Source organism: Morone saxatilis, unplaced genomic scaffold (genome assembly GCF_004916995.1).
Source record: "Morone saxatilis isolate NCDOM2014 unplaced genomic scaffold, NCSU_SB_2.0 Contig23, whole genome shotgun sequence".
Lineage (NCBI taxonomy): Eukaryota > Metazoa > Chordata > Actinopteri > Moronidae > Morone > Morone saxatilis.
The window spans coordinates 14535475-14549860 of record NW_023339796.1 but is presented as its reverse complement, the minus strand read 5'-3'; the positions used below and the strand labels follow the sequence as shown (position 1 = coordinate 14549860).

Sequence of the window (14386 nt, the reverse complement as noted above, 5' to 3'; positions counted from 1 at the left end):
TGTGTGTGTGTGTGTGTAAATTGCATAAATGTATTTTCACATGAGGATAAATGAAATTGTATTCAGCTCAGTTGTATTCCAAAGCAATTAATTTTACCATTTCGCAATTTCCACAGCCCCTTAGGTATGTAACATTTCCCACTTGTTGTTTCCATTACCAATTAATTGGATGCATAATCTTGATCTCACAGTTCAGGTTTAATTCAATTACATCTGAGCTCCTCACCACAGTCAGCCACAGGTGCTCAGGTGAAGTCTTTTGCACTCTTGAGGCACATGATTTCAATTTAGGGTCTTTTTGTGTGTGTATATGTGTGTGTGTAAGGTGTTTCCTCGATCTGATTAAAATTACGCGCTGACACAAGGTTAGAAAACTGACCTACAGCCATCAAGCTTTCCTTAAACAGAGGCATGTTCCATCGATATACATCCTCAGCCTCCATATGCTTTTTTCATATACATCCATAACCTTCTTTTAATGTAATTTGGCTGCTGGTTTGGGCCGCACCCTTAACGAGGTCTGCAAAAAAAATCCACGTCAATTGGCCTCCTGCGCGCAGTCGTCACTCCACATCGTCCCGCCTCCTCCTTGTCTTCTCCCGAGCAGCAGACGTATATAAACACGCTGATCCATCTTTCTCCTCCAGCCTACCCAGTAACATCATAATAACCATTACGTGGAGCTCGGATGGGAGGGCGCACAGGCTCCAGATCGTGGCTGGTTTCAATAGAAAAAAAAAAAAAAAACCAACAGCCTTGGCTACTCATCCAGCACACTCTGCACAACGTTATGTCGGCATCACCTGTTGTTCCCGTCGACGCACGGTGAGTCCATCACTTATAGGCTTTGTATGCAGTGTGAGGCTGTTTATTTGTAGGATATTCATGTGTTTGCAATGTTTATTCGCTCCACAAAAAATCAGCTTGTCCTTTTTATTTGATGAAGCAAAGAAAAAAAAAAAAACCTTCGAGCCATATAAAAAGAAAATAGCTGTTCAAATCCCGACTGCGTCTTACGGGAAATTAAATGACAACCCCCTTCCCTCCTCTTCCTGCCTCGCCTGGGGGAAAATGTTTATCATGTCGTCATGTTGCCGTGATTTGAGGAAGGGAAAAAAAGGAGAATTGACCTTACTTTAGATGAGAAGCAGGGCTGCTGCAGGTTATTATTTGCCAGATATCAGCGGTCTTTTTTTCTCGTTATAACCTCCTGAGAGAAAACTTCGGTGCAGCAACAGGTGGCATGTTTTTTTTCCCGGGCCGGAATCGAGGCGAGATGCTGAGGAAGGAGATGGACGTGGAGGAAAAGTAGGGCGTCATTCAGCACCGAGACACTGGACAGCTCCCACTGTCGAGGGGCTACTCACTTCTCTTCAGCCGCGATCTGGACGGAATAACAGCTTTATGTGTCGCTTTAAAATCATGTTGACATGTGTAGTGAATATTAACACAACCTGGTGCTCAGCATTCAAATGTCCCTGCTGTTTGGAAACTGAATGGACGGATGCTTGAGTGGCAGATGCTTGAATATCAGCCTGCAAGAGCAGCAGCAGATGAAGTAATTTATTTTCTAATCAATACTATATTAAAATGACTTTAGTGAACATTATTGATTATCTCTTCTGGGGTCTCCTCTTGGTCTGTATAGAGTATTGTCTCTGCTCAGCACTCCTCTCTAGTTTGCACTCAAGAACACCCCCCTTTTCCCTCCTTCCTTGTTTCCTTCCTTCCTCCCTTCCTTCCTCTCAACTAAACTGTCCCCATCTTCCCATCCCCCCTCTTCCACTGACTCCCAGTCTTGTTGCATAGCTACCAGCTCAGAAAACATACTGGAGATGCAGGACAATCTGTCTGTCTCTTTTCTTTCCCCTCTCCCTTTCAGTGCAAATGTTGGAATTGTTGGAAAGAAAACACAAATCATTGAGTTTGCTGTACTGCGTTCACATTTCCATTTCGTCAATCTAAATAGGGTGTGATTGCATATTGTGCACAGCTTCTTCTTCTTTTCTGTTTCATTGCATACGGTGAACAGCGTTTATTCTAAGTGCTGTGCTGTGATCCTCTCTGTTCCTCCCCTCCTCCTCCTCCTCCTCCTCCTCCTCCTGTCTCCCTCTTTTGAGAGGAGCTGAAAGGTTGGCATTACAACAACAAAGGAAGGATGGAATGTCAACAGGCTTCAGAGAGAAATGGTTTGAGGGAAACACAGAGATGGGAATTGCATGTAGTGTTTCCATCTCAGACATCTAAAGTTCACAAGCTATCAACACACCTCTAGCCTAGTGGTCGGACGCTCTGCAACACCTGAGACACATGCACATCCTGAAATGCTCTGCAGCTCTGAAGTCTGCATAGGTGACGATGCAAAATCGATATGTTTAACACAAGAACATTGGAGAGAAGATTCAAGCTTAAGTATATAAAGGCCCTGTGGTGTTACAAGGTTGTCTTTTTTTTCTTTTATTACAGATTGAAGCAGCAGGAGTGGAGAAATGAGAGGATGCATTGGCAAAGTGTTGGTAGTGCTGAGTGGAAGACTAGTGATTTTGTTGTGACGCTGATCAAAGAACAACAAGTCCCAGTCTGCCTCTCAGCACAAGCAGAGCTCTTCAGTCTACATCAGCTTTAACCTATACCGGCTCTTCAATTCAGAATTTGTTCACATTTTAATGTTGCCACTGTAACTGAGTTTTCCTGTTTATTCAGCTGCAACAATATGTAAGCTGCCCTTTTTAAAATTGCACTTAAAAGGTTCTGATTCATCCCTGCCTGTATGCCCCTGTGTGATAGGCTATAGCCGTAATGTTCAGCAATGTAGCAAAAATGCAATCAAAAGCATCATTTAAGCGGTGATATTCATGGAAGTGAATCACCTAGAATGAAAAATACTCTAAAACCTTAGGGAAATACTGTAATAATGGCAAACAGCAGTACACTTTATAGAAAACACACTGGTACAACCCACTATTCTTCATTTCAGTTCCTTCCCAATCTTTGATTCTAAACTTCATTTCTGTCCAATCATGTTACATAAATGTCATTGTTAATTTAAATGTTCATTGTTTTCTAGCCTTTCATATTGGTGGAATAAAACCCAAATGTAAACCTCCTATGTGTATTATTGCATTTTTCTTAGTACCAAAGTGACCACCGCACACACTACACCTAGTGAGGAGATCCCAAAGCACTCTGGTCTATCCTGTTCCTGTGTCCTACAAACTACACTCCATTCTGCACTCACACATATTACTCCTCTTAGATAAGATGGCCTGCTGCCAGAAAGCCTTAACGCTTTACTATGTGCAACAGTACTTAGAGGACTAAACACACGTCATCCATCAATAAGAGGGGTCAAAATCCCTCTGTGGACTTAAGTGACTGCATGGACAGTGGATAGCACACTTGCTTCCTGTAGTGCTTTGGTAGTTTCTTCAGTATGTGTCAGAGATTTGAGGGACGAGGTGAATGAAGAAGGGGAGTAAATTCCCCAGTGTTGGGGTGGCGATTGGTGAAGATATAACAAAACCAACAATGAATGTAAACATCCTAATTAATAAAAGAAGTGTTTGAGCATTTGTGACTTTCTGCATGGCGACGAACACATTGCTATGCTGCATGGCGACAAAGAAAGCCTTCAGTGTGAACTTAGTGGCAGTGCTAGGGGCCAATTATGATGAGACATAATTAAGGAATGCATCCTCTACACACAAGATCCATCCCCTTTTGTAGGATCTCTTGCTTTTTATGACACTTCTCTGCCAGTGTTTGGTCTGTATATGGGGTGGATGCAGAGCCTTTTCCTGAGCTTTGATTAATATCAGTAAACAGACCTGAGCAAATATAAGATATCTACAGTCACTGAGAAGTCTGAGAGGTATGTTCACACGCCAGGAAAGATACAAGTCTGATAGATCCCGCTCTCTGCTCCAGTGCTGGTATAACAGCTGATGCCATATTCACATAGATGAGTACATTTAACTGACAAAGAAGAAGAAATATAGTAACAGACACGATTAAAAAAACAATCAATATCCTTATAGTATAATGTCAGAATCTACAAGCTGTACATAAATGCATAAAGAGCAGTGAAGGTGAGCACAAATGCTTGTAAAAAGAAAAATGGAAAAAAGAAAAAGGGAATATAAAAGGACTGGATGAAAATAATGGAAAAGGCTTGAGGCTTTTGTTTAACAATATGAAACCATACCACATATACTCTTCTTTTTTCTGTTGTTACCAGGATACCTGCATGAGTGACCTGACAGGATCCCCATTTTTGTTATGCATGACAAACAGAAATGTCAAACCCACCTCGAATGAAAGAAACACTTTTTTTTTTTTTAGTCATTTAATTTACATAAAATTAAATCAATGTAAGGATTGCTTAATTTATCCATCACTGATATCCAAAGCTGAAACCAAACCAACACGTAAGTTAAATTTTAACTTTATTTCTCACTGACATGTCACCATCTCCTGTTAACAATGATCCCAGACAATGCTTACAGCCCCTTTCAGTCAGAAAAGCTTGCAACGTTTTAATTAAAAATGCATCGGAGGCTGGTCTCATTCACACTGCTCTCCATGTAAGTCTCCAGATTGGCAGCATGCTGGTTTTTCATATATAAAAACCAGGGACTGGCTGGCGTTGCTTAGCAACACAAAAGAGTCAAGTGCATTTGTTTATTGGCCAATAAGAATGCAGACAAAGTTTCAAGGTTTTAGAGGAAGGCCCTGTAATAATGTAACTCACAAAAAAAAATAGAGCCGAGGATTCTCTAATAACAACCTTTGTATGTTTGAGTGAGGGTATAAATAGTGTTATGCATAAAAAAAGTCTCATAAACAGACCTCAGCCTGTAAAAAGGTGGCTGATTCACTGTTGGTTTTAGGTCCATACAGAACATACAAATTATCACTTATTTCTGGTGTGAAAGAGCCTCTATAAATTCAACACCTAAAGAGCACTGAATTTGACGATTTTTTCTGGCTGTGTCCCTTGTTCTGTTCACAAAGAAGGGGAACAAAACATGCCCCCTGTTACATGTCCAGCTTTGTTGGCCCCCAAACACTCCTGCCACCCACAGGACTGGGACAGAATCACACATCAGAGCCCTAACCAGACAAATATGGTCCTTTATTTGTCCCGAATTGAGAATTAAAGCTACTCTGACCTTGTGAGAAGAGACGCATTCATAGTCAAAGATACTTGAGTTTATAAGCAGTATGTCTGAACAATAAAGGCTGTTGCCAAGAGTCCAGGCAGATGGTTTACACGAAAAGAAAGAAAATGGTAGAAAATAGTGATGGATGTGTAAAAGGAAGTGCACAACAGGTGACAAACTGCATCAGACACATTGTCAAGAGCACAGACCTTGTGTAATGCATGTACTCCCTCCTCGTTGTTAGTACTATCTGGGCACCCAGCCTGGCATGATGGTATGCCAACTGTTCCCCCGCCGTCTGTACTGGCACCCGTCAGCAGCACCCTGGCACCTCGGAGGGACTCTGGGGGAGGGAGAGGCCGTCAGCAGTCAGCATGTGGCTACATGTGTGGACAGGAGGAAGAGCAGGAATGAGGAGAGAACACGTCTGCTCGTCATCAAAGCCGGGCTGACATTTGATGAACAGGAACAGATCAATCCTGTTTTCAGACATAAGCTCCACCTCATGGCAGATTGTGTTTGGCATTAAATAATTATAAATATCTAAGCAGGGTCATCTCTAATGTCACTTTGTTGATGATAAATGGTTTACAGTACTGTATGGGAAATAGTGGCTGCTGCCTGCAGCTTTAATAGCCCACTTTATGGAGCACAAGTCAGAATTATAAAGTAATCAATAAGGATTATGATAACGTTTAGATTATAGCAGAGTGTCTTCTGCTGTATAAATAGATGTTTATATGATTCTGAAATGATCTACTGTGTAAGTTAATAGTTTCTGTTCCACTGATTTCATTGGCCTTTAAATACAGAAGCTAATCAGGAATCTGATTAAAATTGGCTACAAAAAAAAGTGAAGCAGCAGAACTAGAGGGAAAATATTGAGTCATGCTTTATCCTGTGAGTTACTTTACTAACCCTAACCCTTTTTTTATTTTTATTTGGTGTAACACCCTATTGTTAGTCCTTTTAGACCCACAAAAGGGTAATTCCAGAGATTTACATGGCACATAATGGGCACAAAGGGCCCTGTTCCCCAGTTCTAGGACTAGGGGTTAGGGAATTTAGGACCATGTGAACAAAGTTTTGATCCAGATGACAACATCAGTTGGTTAGTCCACCATGTGGAGTCCAGGCTGAATATCTCAACAACTATTAAATTGATTGCCATTAAATTTTAATTAAACGTTCATGCCCTGCAGAAAAATTAACATTCGCCACATTTGAGTGAAATGTGTAAACGACTATTGAATGGATAGAATAAAACTTGTTACAGAGATGAATATTTCCCTGAGGATGAATTTAATTACTCTGATAATCCTGTGACTTTTAATCTAGGGCCTGTGAGCCACCATCGGATCCAAATTTTAACTGGTCCACCACTTCAGTTTATGACAAAATACCCCAGCTGTACTTTGTCTTTACAGCTAATTACAAAAACATTAGCATGCTAACTTGCTAAACTAAGATGGTGAACATGGCAAACATTATGATTGCTGAACAGCAGCATGTTAGCATTGTCATTTAGAGCAAGTTAGCATGCTAATGTTAGCGTTTAGCGTCACTGTCAAAGTACAGCCTGAGCTGCTAGCATGGTTGTAGACCTCTAGTCTTGTTAAAGTATGACAGACATCACTGATTAACTTTTTTTTATTAATGTCCACTAGCCTTCTTTAGACTAATATTATCTGGGTTATTGTGTTGCTGTCAGTGTTAAATAAGCTATATGAGCTGAGGACTGAGTTTCTGACTTGGTCACAGCAATGCATCCACCACAATGAAAAGTAGAAAACTAAAACACCTCTGACACCTGAAACATCTCCACATGTCTACATGCAGCACAGTCCTTCCTGTAGTCCAGGGCTGGCAACCTGCAGCGTCAGAGCTACATGTGGCTCTTCAGCCCCTCTGCAGTGGCTTCCTGTAGGTTTGATATAAAAAAAAATATGGAGAAATGGGGAATAACAGTTTTTTTGTCATTCGTCATTGTTATGGCCTAAAGTGATTCTTACATTCTCCACAAAAATGTGTAGGCATCACACACCAAATAAGAAAAAAGAATGTAACATTTCATCATTAAACTGTGGGTCATATGTCCTGTCCAGGCGCCATTTCCTCTGTATTTTGCTGAACCTCAACAGCGGTGGCTACTAGTCTGGAGTCTTCCTAACTAGGCTAGCTATAAATTCTAAATCCAAGAAAACAAAAGTCTTGGAGGAAAACAGAATTTAATAGTGAACTGATTTGTTTTAAAAGGCTCAAATATATTTTGCGGCTGTTTTGATAGTAAAGTTCCTGACCCCTGCTCTAATCTAATCTGTCTCTACTGTTTCTTGTTTTGCAGGTGTAAACATCAACCTGCACTGCATGCTGGAACTACGCATGTGTCAAGATCTGATCACCTCTTGCAAATAATTGTCGATTTTATATATTGTATTTATATATATATGCATGGAGCCGATTGAGTTATTTCTCAGCAATTAAAGGTGCTTTTACTTTCAAAAACACACCTGAGCTATTAGCCACCTTTTTCGCACAATGACCACAGTAGGTTGTTAAATGTTTCATACGGTCCTCTGTCCCATAATGTTATGTGTAATGTGATGTGTATATTGTTCATAACATGACAGAGTGTTTTGGGATGATGGGGACGGCATATAATTAATTTCAAAAATATATACTTTATTTAATGTGTAGAGTTACTTGACCTAACGCATTTAAAAGAGGAAGACGAGTGCTTTTATAAAAAAATATCTTCAAATTCATGACACGTAGAGTATCTGAGTCCATGTGTGTTCACTGTATTCAGAGAGGTCAAGGAGAGACGCTCATATAATTGTATAAAAGTGGGATTTCACATTCTGTTACATTTTCAATACAACCATTGGACCTGAATTTAATTCTACATTCTATATCAGCAATATATAAAGACATAAAACTGGAGGTCATGAGTTCAGAACCTTGGATAATGAATTACAGCTTCAAGTGTTAGTCAAACACAAGGACATCATGCCATTATTTCCTTTTCAGTATACTATGCAAACTAATTCTTTATATTATAGAGTTGCTCATGGGCCTAATCAGGTAAAATCGTGTTAACTGTTTGATTACATGTGTGTATTGTACCTTTTACGACCATAATGAAACAAAATATCCACTGCAACACAAACAGCATTTCACAATAACTGGACGAGAAAATCATTTTCAAGCAGCTTTTTTTTTACGTTCATAAAAATGTCTCAGATTATATTTACAGAACAAAACATATTTAGGGTCACAATGAACAATATTTCAAGGCCTAAATATATGATATCACATCATTCATTTTTGGCAAATAATAATAAGTCCAAAAAACTAAACAATGTTGGTGGCCAATTTGAACTACATAAATAGTGTGTAGCACAAACACTGTTGAAACAACTCGACATCAACATCCGTCTTTTTCATATATTATTATAATGTAGAAAACTTGCAGTTTACATGATTAAAACAAAACGGAAATATGATACATGACTTTTTTTTTTTTTTTTTTAGAATAATCTGTGTTTTTCTTTTTTTTAATCCATGTTGTGAGACAGTCAGGTCTCGTCGATGCCTATACACTTCAACTGAAATGGAGTTCACTGTGATGGTAAAATAAGCACACTGGTCAAATGAATATTACTTCTATATTCAACGAACTAAGGCTTACCCAGTGACACATGAAAGCACAGCAGACATGTTTTGTCAAAATGTTACCAGCAGCACAGCCAGATATTCCAGATGAAATAAATAGCACAGGCATATAAAAGTGAAATGAAATACGAGTAAAACACAGAGGTATAGGTAAGAAAGCTGAACTCTTTTAGTTTGATGTGTTGCTTACAAAAAGTATGAATTTGGAGTTTGAAAGTTGCACTTTACAAGTGTGATTCAACCAAAACAAACGTCTAGGCTCCATTTCACCTGCTGGGCTATACAACCGGTCTCAGACCTGCTTTATTTACACTGAAAACAACCTTATAGTCATATATTAAAGTCAAATTAAAATTGGGGAATCAAAAACCAACGTGTCTTGTAATGCGAGAATGAAAGAAGCCTCTGGAGGCCAAAAAAATTAAAAGAAAAGACCAGGGCTTTTGATCTTCGGCACGTCGCCTCCCACTGGAGGAAAACTGAAACACTTTAACAGGTAACGACAGGTCGGGTCAGAGGTGAGCCTTCAGCTGGAGATGAAACCGGACAGTCAGTACTAGGTGGTCTTCACCAGATCGTAGACGTGGATGTGGACATCATCGTCATATTTGATGTAGTACACGGTGGGCTTAGCTGGGACCTGGTAGATGACCAAGCCTGTCCTCTTTAGACCGTTATCTGTGACGTACTCCACCTGTTTACCCACAAGGCTCTCTGGCTCCTCACCTGGCTTCCTGTCTGCTGGCAGCAGATGTTTGTTTTCTGGAAGACGGACAGATAAACAACAGCCAAAATAAGACCAATGTAACAGAAGCGTGCGCAATTTCTTCTTCTATCATTTTTAAGCAGCCAAAGTTTAAACATTTGCAAAACAATTTCAAGGTTAAGCCAGTAAATTATCTACAATTTGAAGCTGAACCTTAACCCCTACCAGACAAGTTTATTTATTCCCCTCTGCTCTTTTACTATTGAATGAAGCAGAAAACCTGAACAAAATGTTCTGTAAAAAAGGGAGCATAGAAATTTGTTTTTGTAATGTTGTTCTGTTCTTATTCTCCCACCTTATGAGTATGTGAAATATGAAACGCTGATGGTTTTATGCACATAAACAATAAAGCTCTGGTTACCGTACCCGATTCGGGCAGGACACGTAGATCTCCGTCTTTATAGTCGTCCCACAGTTGGTACATGTACAGCACCGGGTCCTTCTCGTACGTGATGTAATACCAGTGGGTCATGATGGGGGCTCGGGACAGCACCATGCCTCGCCACTCATTTTTCTCACCGTCCTCCTTCTCAAACAGATGCTCCACAGCTCGGCCCACCAGCTCCTCCGCCCCGGGAGGCACCTTGATCTTATTGTTCACTGCAGGAAGAAGACATTTTTGAGAAGCACGTTAACTGGAAAACGTTATAGATCCCAAATGACACATTATATAAGGAGATTAAAATATTATATTATCTTACAGTGCTGACAAAGCACCAATAAAATATACAAAAACACAACCTTGACAGGCTATCAGTTTTGCTTAATATCAGCTTTATAATAGCTCCCTGAAGTATGTATTTAGTTGACCAGAATAAAAAAGATTGACTGATGTACTGGATATAATTAATCAGCATCGATTGGACTGAAGTGGGTCATTTCAAGTGATAAACCATCACATTCTTACTTACTTCCTCATGCGCTTCAACATCGTAAATGCAAATTTAATTTAAAATAAGTTCTGCATTTCCTGTCATATTTTGTTTCAATATCAACATTCATGCACGTACTATACACATACAACCATGATTAGTTACAAGTTAAAGTGAGTTTGCAAGAACTGAATGGTTCAAAAACACCACAAACAGGAACTGTTAGCAAGAGAAGTGTGAACCAGGAGTACCACTAAATTAGCTCTGGTTCTTCATGTAGGATTCAACAACAGTCAATAACTCAGAATCTTCTTATTAGGGATAAACCTGCCTCGTGCGTGAACTGTTCGTAGTTGAATACGCTACTGTATTTTAACATTAGTCATAATGGTGGTACTTGGAGAGCCTGATATTTTCTGTCAGCCACAACAGACATATTAGTATTAGAATAAACAAAAGAAGAACTGGGGAGTTAGCCCTAACAACAATAGTCCCCACATGAGAAGAACATTAAGAGAAAAACACCAACAATAGTGCTATTTGATTGCAAAGTGATCCCTGAGGGACAGAGAAACACACAACATAAAAGTGTGATCAAAGCAGTCACTAAAATAAAAAAGCTAAAAGATACAACGTCTTAATACATTACTGTTTACAAAATGCAGAAAGCAAAGCAAATGTCCACAATTAAAGAGAGATGTTGTCGCACTCACCGACTTTCTCTGCCAAAACCTGCAGGTTGGACACCCGGCTATCTTTGAAGAGCTCGATGCCGTACACGCAATCAAAGCCGTCATATTTGACCATGTAGAGGGAGCTGTTCACAGTTAGACGCTCCAGAACGGTGCCTTTCCACTTGGTCACGTTGCCCTTCTCCCTCCAGGTGTGCTGAATCCTGCGACCCAGCAGGTTGTCAGGGTCTGGGCTCAGGGTCGACGCCGAGCTCTCACTCAGCTCTCCACTGCTACGCTTCCTGTGAGCATGGAGTGAATAGGATCCATATTAGTATGAGCTATAGATCTAAAGTTGGATTAACTTGTTGAGGTACTTTATGAGCTACTCAATCCATATTAGTGTCTGGTTATTTGGTTTGACTGAGGAGGAGACATAAAATGAACTGGTACTGTGCCTTTAGCAAACATCCAGGGTGCCACATTTGTACAGTTGCTACAAACAGTGAGGACTCTATTCTACGGAAATGTTACATATGCACACAAGGGAGCGAGCCTGTCTGAGCCTGTATTAATATCCACAAGTGTCATGCTATCAGGGGAAAGGTGCCTCCACCTTAACGTGTTACAGCTTAACCAATTTATGTCATGTTTAGTCATCTTCCCACTGATTACTGCCTCTAAATATGCCCTTACTGAGACAAACAAACTCAATAAACACTCGCTGTAAAGAGTTATCTGAGCCAACAGTACTGTACAATAACTACTTTAGCTTATCAATAGTGTCAGTACTGTTTCTGATGTGCCTTTTATCATTACAAACACAGCCCTATCACACACAACATAATGTTTAATTATCATTCAAGTACAGAGGAACATTTGCCAGACTGAATTACAAACAACAGATCACAAAATAAAGAGACGGGTTACAAAAACTCATTCAACGTAACCTCATCAGTCTGAATTTGAATCAGCTTTAGTGAAGAGCTGAAAAGTAAATAATAAAACATATGTCAAACAGTTTTGGAATAATATGTAATTTAGGTTTAAAGCCACTAAACTGAGGTTGAACTCGAGGGGAACGCTATAAACACTGGGATTAAAGTTGTTATGACGGAAGTTATTAGGAGTATTTCCTGCATCCATTCGAGGTGCACAGTGAAGTATACTAGTCAGAAGAGTTGTGAACCTACCTGCCCCGTTTCTTTGACATGTTTCCATAAATTCACACAACCCTGTGAGACACAACACAATCCAGTTAGTGACAGGACCAGCTGACACTTTAATTCAGGTTACATAAAATGACATTTTATTCAGCAGTTAATGTGCAGCAGACAGACTCTAGTTACTCAGCAGATCTGCCTGAACTCAAACACTGCCATGCAAATTAGCCAACAGACCTGCATTACCGGATGTAAACAACATTACTGCGACAAGCCTAATGCTAATGCTAAGTGACGTAGCTCAATGCTAATAAAACCTACAGGTTATATATATATTTGTACAGCTAACCATATGGCGGATAAATGTATAACTTCACCGACACTAGCTACAATAAATGCCGACGTGTCGAGTGTGGTTGTGTAGCTGCAGTGAGTCTAAAATAGGAACCCGATATGGAGCCAGTCTTAATGAACCCTTTCACTCACTGTTAGTTTCAAATGAGTTCAACATTTCTGAGGACTGTGCCTTCTGTATTTCTACACATAAGCTAGCTGAACAAAAGGAAATGCATCGCCATGTAAGCGCTGATTTTGCACACTGGTTGTAGCTTCTGCATTAACGGGCACAAAAAATAAAACTAAACAAAAAAAGGACTAACCATGAGAAATGAATGGACATTTTTAATGCGATCGACAAGCTCAAAAGGCGGGAGCCGACAGAATAAACTGTTTGCCCTACCTGATCAATAATTTCACATGTGTTTGTCTTTGCGGAGCAGATTCCACCACCTAACGTCGGCTAGATACACGGAAACGACGTTTGACGGACTACAACTACCAGAAGGAACTCGCTGCGCGCAAAGCATTCTGGGATTTGAAGTCGGTGTTCTGTATTTGCTTTTGAATGAGTGCAAGCGCTGGTAACTCTAGAGGGAGGTGTACTCACCTTGACACTGTCCGGTGTTTTATTTATTCCAGTCCAGGTGGATGTTCATATTATCAACATTTTGCTCTTTTTAAAAAATATTTAGGATAAAGTGAAGCTAAGAAAGTCCCAAAACTACATATCCCACAATTCACCTCAGATTAAATCCACATTTTTCCCTCCTGCTGCACATTTCCAAGTAATTTTTTCCCTCAACACCTCCCTGACACTCAGTGGGTAATAATTACGGTCACAGGCAGAGCTAGAGGCATTTAAAAGCAAATTATAGACCTTTTTCACAGCAGCCATTTTGACGTGAAATAGTAGGGTAAACAAGTGTCACCAGTGATATTAAGTAGGGTTCAGTTCCATTCAGGTCAAACAGATTCAGGGGGATGCTATTGTGCAGTGGGAAGGCTCTGCTACACTAAGTGTAATGAAACCTTAATTGGGGTCATTGGTGTCACCTGTGTTTACCCTACTGTTTCATGTCAAAATGGCTGCTGTGAAAAAGGTCTCTTGAAAGCCATTAGGCTAATACCTATACAAAGACCCAAATCATTTCACATATTTGAAAGCACACCATGAAGAGTGCTTTGATCAATCCAGGAAAGGTGGATTTGGAGCTGAAATGCTAATTTCCACCACAAGATGTCGTACTAAACACAAAATCTCTGCCACCATCTCTCTAACAGACTTCAGACGATGGACTGAGCAGTGTGGAGGGTGAATGATGCAGTACCCTTGGGTGCCTGTCTGACAGTTTTTTCAGGGTGAAAGCTTTTGCTTTTATCTTGTGCCACACCACCTGTATGTGTATGACTCACCTGTAATGTGGAGGTGAATAAAAACAGTGCGTAAATCTTAACCTCCTGTTTCGGGGTCTCCACAAAGCAATCAGCAGCGATCATACATATTAATTAATTACTGTGGCCTTTCCTGGAAAACAAACCTCCTGACAATTTTTGTTTAACTTTCATTAATTTGACACGGTCACATTATTCATTCATTCATTCATTCATTCATTCACATATTTATGTTTATTTCTGTCATTTTTGAGTAAAATGCTGGTACTTTGACACACAAAGACCAAGTTACCATCCACAATAAGCATTTTATGTCCAAACAGAAAAAACATCATAAAAATATCAT

The 14386-nt window shown here is 39.9% G+C and overlaps 1 protein-coding gene across 2 annotated transcripts; it reads right to left on the bottom strand.

The window, feature by feature from the left end:
• Positions 1 to 8360: 8360 nt before the first annotated feature.
• Positions 8361 to 13157, bottom strand: LOC118334882 (spindlin-Z-like). Of its 2 annotated transcripts, none has more exons than XM_035670968.1 (5): positions 13049 to 13157; positions 12340 to 12381; positions 11189 to 11448; positions 9970 to 10203; positions 8361 to 9599 (listed from the first exon to the last, which is right to left on the bottom strand). In XM_035670968.1, the coding sequence occupies exons 2-5, from the start codon at positions 12357 to 12359 to the stop codon at positions 9394 to 9396; spliced, it is 720 nt and encodes a 239-aa protein (XP_035526861.1). In that variant the 5' UTR covers positions 12360 to 12381; positions 13049 to 13157; the 3' UTR covers positions 8361 to 9393. The 2 variants fall into 2 exon arrangements, with proteins under 2 accessions (XP_035526861.1, XP_035526862.1); XM_035670969.1 differs by having other exon boundaries at positions 12969 to 13083.
• Positions 13158 to 14386: the final 1229 nt, after the last annotated feature.

Bases quoted from the DNA above. Each gene is read 5' to 3' on its own strand.
- LOC118334882 (XM_035670968.1), bottom strand. From the start codon at position 12,359: ATGTCAAAGAAACGGGGCAG. The intron at 11,449-12,339 runs GTAGGTTCACAA...CCATGCTCACAG, and splicing joins ATGTCAAAGAAACGGGGCAG to GAAGCGTAGCAGTGGAGAGC. The intron at 9,600-9,969 runs GTACGGTAACCA...TCCGTCTTCCAG, and splicing joins ACGTGTCCTGCCCGAATCGG to AAAACAAACATCTGCTGCCA.